The sequence below is a fragment of the Athene noctua genome, chromosome 12 (genome assembly GCF_965140245.1).
Source record: "Athene noctua chromosome 12, bAthNoc1.hap1.1, whole genome shotgun sequence".
NCBI lineage: Eukaryota > Metazoa > Chordata > Aves > Strigiformes > Strigidae > Athene > Athene noctua.
In genome coordinates, this window is record NC_134048.1 from 5,318,380 (window position 1) to 5,327,633 (window position 9,254).

A 9,254-nucleotide genomic window follows, 5' to 3' on the forward strand; every position below is an offset into this window, starting at 1 on the left:
TGAACTGGTAGTGCTGTGAAAATAGTTACCAAGCTTAAACATTAGTTTTCTTTCTGCTCTTGGCAGCATTGTGTGAGATAGGAATCAGGGGTAGTCTCAACTGAATCTGCTGTTCTTCCCTTGTGTGTTTGCAAAAATAGCAGTGACCAGCTACGGAACTAAAATTTATTGAGGTGTGTTGTGTCTGCTAGGCTGTCTGAACCAGGATCCTTAATAAGCTGGTGCTTACTGCTGACATCATCCTCTGTTCCAGGCTCTTACGGCGCTGCTTTCCGACGACAGCAAGTTTGGCTTTATTGTAATAGATGGTAGCGGTGCACTCTTTGGAACTCTTCAAGGAAACACAAGAGAAGTCCTGCACAAATTCACTGTGGATCTTCCAAAGAAGCATGGTAGTGCACTAGTCTGTCTCTGGACTGTTTGCAGCAGAATATTGTGGGGTGGGATGTGAAGGTAGAAGCAAGGAACTTGGCCTGTAGGTGTTTAGTTCTACTCAATTCTTTGCTCCCTTGAAATCTGACAGCAAAGCCTCTGGTCTGAGCCTTCTGTCAAAATTAATGAATCACAGTAATGTGCGGTTTATCTTCTTAAAGTGGCTCTTATATTTTTGGTGCATGTGACTCTCTACTTGTTTTTGGGACAGTCTTAACTAAACGTTACTAGCACAAGTAGTAATGCTACTTGGTGTAGCATCTATTAAAGTTTGCATCTGACGATGTTGTGTGCAAACCACAGTGAAAAGCAAGAAGCTGTTCCTTGAAAGAAGCACAGAAGTCTAACGGAGCAAGCACAATTCTCGGTCCATTATACGATGCTATATTGCAGTGAGCCGCTGAGAAATTCAGCAGATTGTCTGTTAGCTACTCCTTGTTTACCATCCTTTTCTGTAGATTAGGATGGGACAAAATGAAATAGAAATGTCTCCCCCAGTAAGTTTATGCAGCAGAGACTGCTGGGATGCGTTGCATCAGCAAGAGAAGTATGTGAGGCAGTGTAACAAAGGAAATTGCTGTTAGTGAAGGTACAGGACATAGCAAATGTGCACAGATGTTCAAAGTTTCTACAGAGAGTTGCAAGTCTATATAAAAAGAAAAAAAACCCTCAACATATTTTGCTCTGTGGGATACATGAAAAAAAATCCCTTGCTGTGAATGAACCCTCTTTATTCACTTACTGTTTCAGTGAGTGCCCCCAGCTCTGCTTGAGGGAAACTAATTGCAAAGGCTGCATCTGCCCTTGGCTTCAGTTGTTCAGGGCCCAGTTGGGACCGTGCACTAATAATCTTCCTGAAATGAAATTACTTCCAAATTGCTACCTCGCATCTGTTCTCTCGTAAAGGTAGAGGAGGTCAGTCTGCCTTGCGTTTTGCTCGTTTGAGAATGGAGAAACGACACAACTATGTAAGGAAGGTAGCAGAGACGGCTGTGCAGCTGTTCATTTCTGGCGACAAGGTGAACGTGGCTGGTCTCGTTTTAGCTGGATCAGCTGACTTCAAAACTGAATTAAGTCAATCTGACATGTTTGATCAGGTAAGTGGCCTGTTCTGAATAAAGCTGAAATGTTTAAGCTGTCAGTAGCAACGTGGTGGTATTAGCAGTAGCTCTGGTATAAGATGCATCTTGGGAGGAATGTAGCTTTGTCTTAAGTGATTTGATCAAAACTAAAAATCTCATGCGTCCTAGAGAGTTTTCCCTTTCCTAATACCTCCTTCAGGGAGGTAAGATTTCCTTTTCTCAGTAACAGTACTAATAAGAAATCTGTCCTCCCTGGTTTGGAACCAGTGTTCATGTTCTTTGTGTTCCCAGATCGAAGGTAGAAGCTTTATTGGAATTAAACTCCACTGAACCTAATCTCTGTGGCCTTGTTGCCTGAAAATTGTACTTCAATATTAAGCATCCTCAGGTCCCTCTGACTCAGAACCTCTGCTGGAAGTGAAGCAAAATAGATTAATGCTGTGACTCTTGCCAAGTACTTACTCTTGTGGTATTATGAAGTAGTCTTATGGCAGTGCTGTGTAATAGACTCTTTTTGATGTCTCCTCTTTTTCTTGTTTAGCGGTTGCAATCCAAAGTGCTTAAACTAGTTGACATTTCATATGGAGGAGAAAATGGATTCAATCAAGCAATTGAGTTGTCAACTGAGGTCCTCTCCAATGTGAAATTCATTCAAGAGAAGAAACTAATAGGTATGTGGCTACATGCTCAGCCTTCTCCTGAGCCAGATATGCCTGATTGAATGTGCTGATCTTGCTTGAGACCTCCTGGTAATGCCTTTGCAGGGCTGAGGCAGCGCACAATGCTTTTTGAGTTGAGCAGAGCATGACTTGTACTGATTATTTCTGTTAACCTGGACACCTTCTCAAATGCTGCAGGACTTGATGAGACTTTAAGCAGTAGGGTGTTTTGTTAGGTTTATTTTTCTTTACCAAACTTCTCAGATCTGTCTTTTCGTCAGAGATTGCCTTAGTTTCAGGCCTTCTGGTGACATTTGGGTGGGAGGGGAAAGAAGATTGCATCTTCAGCAAGATGAGAGTTAGGATTTATTTTGTTTTAAGATAGCAGTAGAAACTGTCAGCAGACACACATTGCTAATTTGAAAGCAGAAGAGGGCAATAGTAACAGTAGCTACCTACACTGAAAAGAGTGAAGTTAAATAGTGCCTGCTGGTGGATTAGTCCAATTGATGGTTTCACAGCAGAAGTAAGTCTTTTAGTGGAGTAGATTCATGGTCGGGCAGTGTTTGGAGTTGACTGTCTGCCAATGAATGTTCTAGATTACATGTTTTGACATGTTATATCCCTTGCTGGCTTCAGCAGCATTTCAGTCTCCTTTTCCAGTTTCTTGCATTCGAATCAGGCTTGTTAAAAATCTGTGTGGCATGACAAGTGTTCATGAAAATCTCTTTCTTTGTTTCATGGCTGCAGGACGATACTTCGATGAAATAAGTCAGGACACGGGGAAGTACTGTTTCGGCGTTGAAGATACACTAAAAGCTTTGGAAATGGGAGCAGTAGAGATACTGATAGTCTATGAAAATCTGGATATAATGAGATACGTTCTGCACTGCCAAGGCACAGAGGGTAGGTAGTGCTTATGTGAGACTGAAAGGTCCGTCAGGGTTTAACACCTAAGCTGTCTCACTTGGATAGATTATCTGGAGGACTTCCTTAAGTAGATCTTGAAGGACTTGCACAAGGGGATGTTGTGTAGGCAGGTCACTAACTTGCAGCTTCCCAGCTACTCTGGGCGAAAGGTCTGAAACTAGCAAGTTTCTGCTGCGGGGAAGGAATTGCCGTGCTGGGGTGGCAGTTTGTCACAGAGCTAGCATGAAACATGCCTTTCAGTTGTGTAAGTATAAATGTGATACCAGCATTATAGGGGGGAGACTGGCTTGACCCTTATGGCCAGAAACACAATTCTCACTGACTATAGACAAACTGTGTGCCTACAGCAGGACTGCTGCTTGCTTTGGTGTTGGCACTACGGTTGTTCTCTACTGGTGTGCCCTATTTGGTTTCATAGAACTTCAGCTAGAAAGACAGACAGGGTCAAATGATCAAACCCTCTGTGTTGTAGTTGCTGGCTGTTGTCAGTCTCTTGCTCTTTAACCTGCATCTGGTAGTCTTATCTAACCTAACTTTTTTTCCTACCCTCTCAGAGGAGAAGATCCTGTATTTGACACCAGAGCAAGAGAAGGATAAATCCCATTTCACAGATAAAGAGGTATTTCAGCTTTGGGGCTTGTAGATTTACGTCAGTGTATTGATGCAGCATTCTGAACATCTGAGCTTACTTTGTTGCAAGCACATGAGCATGATGAACCTTTCTGGCACTCAGATGAGACTTCAGGAGGGTAGCCTGTGGCTCTTCCTGTTCACCTTCAATATAAGCTCTGAATTCTGTACTTGCTTTTCTCCAATCTTTCCTGCTGCCGATTCCAAGGTTGTGTGAGTTGGTGACAGACAATATGGGGTCTTTGACCACCATTAAGCCATCACTAGAAGAGTTTGGTAGCCACCATGCAACATGCAAACTAAGGTCCCAAATCTTTACTCCCTGCTTATTGTGCACTGATTTGGTCAGTACAAAACAACTGTGAGGCTAGAAACTACTACATGGATTTAAGTGCAAGAGTGTGTTTGCTTCAGAATGTATTTGAAATGTGGGTCTGTCTTTCACTGCCTGTGAATTTCTTGCCTGTGCAGGTCAAAAAACCCTGATGGGGTGGGGAGTCTGTATTACTTTGCAGAGTAAGCTGGGCAAAAATGTCTGTCTCTTGCAAAAAGGATGCTCATCTCTGTCTCATATTATTAGGACTGCCTGCCAGAGCAGTCGTTTCCAGCTGCTTCCCCTCCTCGTGGGGTAACTGCTAATTCCTTCTGTGCATGGGAAGTTTACAATGTTGTCTGCAATGATGCAGCGTTCCTATGCCAATAACCACTTGACCTTCTACTTATAAAACTATGCTCTTTGCTTCTGTATTTGCACAAATCAGTATTTCCTAGAGTAAACAGTGCCTGGTTAGATTAGTGGCAGTGGACTGTTTGTGGGGTATAAAGCAAACCTAAAAGTGGATACTAACAATGTAGCATGAGGTGACAGTTGAGCAGAAGAATAAACAAGGCGTTTTCTTTCCCGCTTCTGCACTAACTTCCATAGTGTGGAGGCCCTAAACAAGGTCTGTCAGTATTTAATTTCTTAGTGCCAGGAGCCTTCTGGTTGTGCCAACGCTTGTCTGATACAGATGTGTCAGGAATGCTACCACCCAGACCCTGCATGTGTGTTGGGCTGCTCCATCCTGCGGAGCATGGAAGTTGGTGGCTCTGTCTTAAAACTGGAAAGACAGCAGTGATGTTTAAGCCACAGACAGCTTTTGGTATGAACTTTCTCAGTACTTAACTTGCAGTGGCTGTAACTTTCTTTTTTTTCCTCCCTCAAATGTCTACACAGACTGGCCAGGAACATGAACTGATAGAAAGTATGCCCCTTCTGGAGTGGTTTGCAAACAACTACAAGAAATTTGGAGCAACATTGGAAATTGTTACAGACAAATCACAGGAAGGATCCCAATTTGTGAAAGGATTTGGAGGAATTGGAGGTAAACTGCAAGAGAAATGTGTTTGTCATCTTTAATTGTTGATTTGATAATCTGTTGTCAACACAAGTGGGATTAATTTGACTGCTATTAGTTATGATACTGGTTCATCAGGGATCTCCAGGTGAATTCCATATTCAGCAAGATCGTGCTGCATGTTAGGCACCTGTTGCTTTCCAGCAGTGTTCCTCAGATCCCTTTGTCCTTCATTGTGCGCAGAGGGTGGACTGTCCTTATTTCCAGCTGCTGAAGGCTGTGAACTGTTTCACTCTGTCTCTGCACAGTTGTTTTGTGGCAGACCGTGCCCTGCTGTGTAGAAGTGGTGTATGACAAACACCAGCCTAGTTTCTGAAGCAGTTGGATATCTGTTACTCATCTCTCAGAACTTCCCTGTACTTTGCTCCCTGGTCTTCTGCTGCTTTTCAAAATAAAAGTAGTTTTAGCCCAGGTTCATGGACAAATGAGGCTTCTGAAATCCTTCAGTCCTCTTGAGCTGACTCACCAGTGTCAGCTATGTCTGGCAGAAGTGCAGATTGCTCATGTGCTTCAGTTTGACAAAAGTCATTAGCAGGGTAGAGCTAATACACCTGCCATGTACCTCCTGCTCCCCAGACTAGGGATGCCAGGACAAAGCTGTGGCTGATAAGCCAACTGTTACAACTTGCTGTATTTAGGTTGATGAATGTAAAACAGAATAAGTGTGTTGTAAATAGGAATTTCTAGGGGCCAGAGAATACCAGTCAGAAGGAAACAAGCTCAAATTGTTTGGCTACACAAGGAGCACCAGGTTTCTAAGTTTTCAGGGTTTGTAATTCCAGGAGTCCTTCCTGTCCTGCCAGATCCAGCCCCTTTGCATTGCTCTTTGTTACCATACTCCAGTCCCTGTAGACTTAGAAGGAAACACTCCTTGAATACCCTTCACTAAAGTAAATGTTTCCAGAGATAAAAGGCTTCCCAGAAACCCAGTTTGGTGTTTGGGGTGGGAAGAATCCAAGAAGACAGCCACTAAATACTGCTTTTACTCCATTTTAAAAGTTACTTCAGTGCCAGCTGCCTTCTGAATTTGACTGATAGGCCCTTTGTCTGAGCAGTTATACTAGGGCAAATGATCTGTTACTGGTATTTATTTTGAGATACAGTTCTCCTAGAATAGGCCCAGCTTTTCCGGAAGAAAGCTGGCCTATGCTGGCAGGTAGGTATTTCTTCATTTTGGCAATAAATTACATCAGGCTGTAACATGGATGTGGTGTTTTCAGTCTAGCTGCGTGTCTGCTGTCAGCCATCAGTTTAAGCATAACTTGCAGTACAAGTGCTAAGTCAGCTTCTGAAAGTTTAATTGAGGAACTCTTGACGTGCAGACAGGGCTCAGTAAACTGTTTAAAATGCTTTTCTAGCTCTTTGAATTTTGAAGAAGCTAAAGCATATTGTTTTTGCCAGGTATCTTGCGGTACCGAGTGGACTTCCAGGGAATGGAATACCAAGGAGGAGACGATGAATTTTTTGACCTTGATGACTACTAGGTAGTCGACCTGGGTCCGGCAAAACGTGCCTCGCCCCTCCAGCATCCAACCCAAGGAGCAAACTCATGGTGGAAAACACAACAGATCCCTGCCTTAGAATTGGAACATTTCCAGAACTTGATCCACAAGCATTGGATTTAAAAAAGCAAAACCCTACACTTTGATTTGTCATAGTGTCAGTACAGCAGCAAACTACTAAGTTCCTATATGCCACTTTGGACTAATTTAAAAAGAATCCCAGTTTTTACTTTTACTCAATGGTGAAATTGGTTGCTCTTGTATTTTATGAAAATGATTTTTTTAACCTTCATGATACATTAACTGCTGTAAACCTCTTCCTTCAAAAATTAATAGAAGTAAGATCCTACTGGTTTGTTTCTTTTTACTTTGATTGGAGAAATCAATTGCTGCATTTTGCAGCAACGTGACCCATTTACATGGCATTCTCAGCTTAAACTGCAGAAGAAGAAATGTAATGAAATAGCTGTTCATTCTCTTCAGAAGAATGAGAAGGCACTTACCTAGAGTGCTAGCTTGTAATGTGTGGCTTGCAAATTCAGATGGTTTGGGGAGGCTTACCAGCCAAACGTGCTTTAATCTGTTTGCAGAAGCACTGCTCTTACAAACTAGGAAATGCACTTCATTGATTGCAATGAAAATGCTGCTGAAGTCTCGGGCTTGATTTGGATTTGAGCAGTGCAGCCTTCAGGAATTATTATTTTTTTTTTCAGTCTTGACAAAAATAAACATATGATTTAAGTGAAGTAAGGTACACTTTGCTTTGTTTTGTTCCTCAGTAAGTTTTTTTCTTTTTTGCTTTAGGACTGCGTAAGGTTTCCTTGGTTATGTGAATTTGAACCCACAGTTCTTTTAATGGAAGCGGGTATTTTACAGGAATATTTAGGAATTGGAGTCCTTGACTGAAACCTTAGTACTGGTGCATTTGGAGCATTTGATACTGATACATTGAATGTTGGCACAACCCTCTGGGGACATCCATCTCCCAGCACTAAGGCAGTCTGTTGTATTGGCTCACCAGTGTCCTGTAACTCTGATGCTGAACTCTAATGCACCCTTAATGGGTTAAAGCTTCTGGTTGCATCAAGACTCAAGAAAGCTTTTTGTCATGCCTCCTATATAGAATGCATTTCAGCCTCCTAGAAATGGCTAAGGGTTTTTCAGATAGTCTTGCAGGCAGAGGGTGAAGTGAACATTGGCACAAGATAATGCACAAGTCTTGCTTCTTTTTGGGGGTTACTGGGTTCTCTGGGCGCCCAGACATAGCGGTGCCTGGTAGTTCACTGGCTCTGTCACTCCTGGTGCATCAGTCAAAAGCAGCTCCTGTTCCAAGCTGCATACCTGCCTATTTTTCTGATAATCCTGTATCACTTGAATGGAGGGGGAGCTTGTCTTAAAATTTCTGCCACGCTGTTCTTTGAGGTCCAAAATTACTGTCATTGTGAGCAATATAATCTGTAACCCTGGTTTATAACCTGGCAGAAGGCTTTGCTGTCGTTTTCACATCAAAGCTGGAATCTCTCACGAAGGTGTGACTGGGTCTGCCGTAGATCTGCACAAACCCAGGTTTGAGCACATTTGCGGTCTTCACGGTGGTGTGTTCTGGATTTTGCCATTGTAAATGGGTCTAATGTGACATGACAAGACCAGAAAAATTGGATGTAAATTTACATTTTTGAATATACTGCTTGTTGTTTCACATGATACATTTTAGGGTATGCAGCTCCTTTTTGTAGTTTTTATTTTTACTATTTAAGTTTGGAAATGATGCCAAATTTTTGTATTTCTTTAATCAATGTGTTCTCTTCAGTGATATATATTGCATTATATATTGATGTGTATATCAATATATACTGATATGTATTACACTTACACATACAAACACGTTAAACGGGGGTGAAAAATCCTAGCCTTCGCATACTATATAGCCTCTGCAGAGAGATCCCAAGCAGTGATATCTTGGTGTTGTGATGTACAGAAATGGAGAAGAGTATTAAACCATATTTAAGAATATAGTATGGACTCCTGATTTATTTCCTTTAGTCCAGGAAACACCTGCCTTATCCTCAGTTTGGTGCTAGCTTCAGGTTGGTACTTGAGTTTTCAGGTAACTGTTTCCTAGCTGGGCTTGAACATCATGTTCCTTCATCATACAGCTCTTTTAAGCTGTAGCAGAAATCTTAACTTCAGAAGGGGTAGAAAACCCAACAGTCCACGTACAAAGAAAGTGGTGTTGTGAGTGTTGCCCTAAGGTGGTCTGAGCAACTGTGGCAGCTGAAAAATACCCTGCAGATGCAGAAACCTGCCTTTAATATTCCAGTCACGGGACACCTGGACTTTTTTTAAGAAGCCTTTGCTACTCCCTACCTTTTAGTGCAGGACCAGTGCAGATCAGGAGTGTACTTGCCACGTGGGTCTGCTGCCCCTGGCTTCTCCTCTGTCACAGCTAGATGTTTGGATGACTTTTCCAGAGAAGGGAAGGTGATATGTAAAAGACATCATTAATAGCAGGAATTTTAATGGCTGCTTTAAATCACCTGCCGGCTGGTCTCGCCTAGCAGTGATTCTCAGGCTGAAGCCAAGCATCCACCTTCTCATGCCCCAGGACCTGGGCCCTGGCTG

At 42.5% G+C, this 9,254-nt stretch overlaps 1 protein-coding gene across 2 annotated transcripts in view; it reads left to right on the top strand.

Annotated features, from left to right (window-relative positions):
* ETF1 (eukaryotic translation termination factor 1) overlaps positions 1-8,647 on the top strand; it is a 28,390-nt gene extending 19,743 nt beyond the window's left edge. For both annotated transcript variants that reach the window (XM_074916261.1, XM_074916260.1), the window contains 7 exons: positions 254-392; positions 1,339-1,529; positions 2,056-2,185; positions 2,924-3,079; positions 3,658-3,722; positions 4,950-5,097; positions 6,532-8,647. In XM_074916261.1, the coding sequence (XP_074772362.1) occupies positions 254-392; positions 1,339-1,529; positions 2,056-2,185; positions 2,924-3,079; positions 3,658-3,722; positions 4,950-5,097; positions 6,532-6,614 (912 nt within the window). In that variant the 3' untranslated portion in view covers positions 6,615-8,647. The remainder of the gene's footprint in view (positions 1-253; positions 393-1,338; positions 1,530-2,055; positions 2,186-2,923; positions 3,080-3,657; positions 3,723-4,949; positions 5,098-6,531) is intronic.
* The last annotated feature ends 607 nt before the right edge of the window (positions 8,648-9,254 follow it).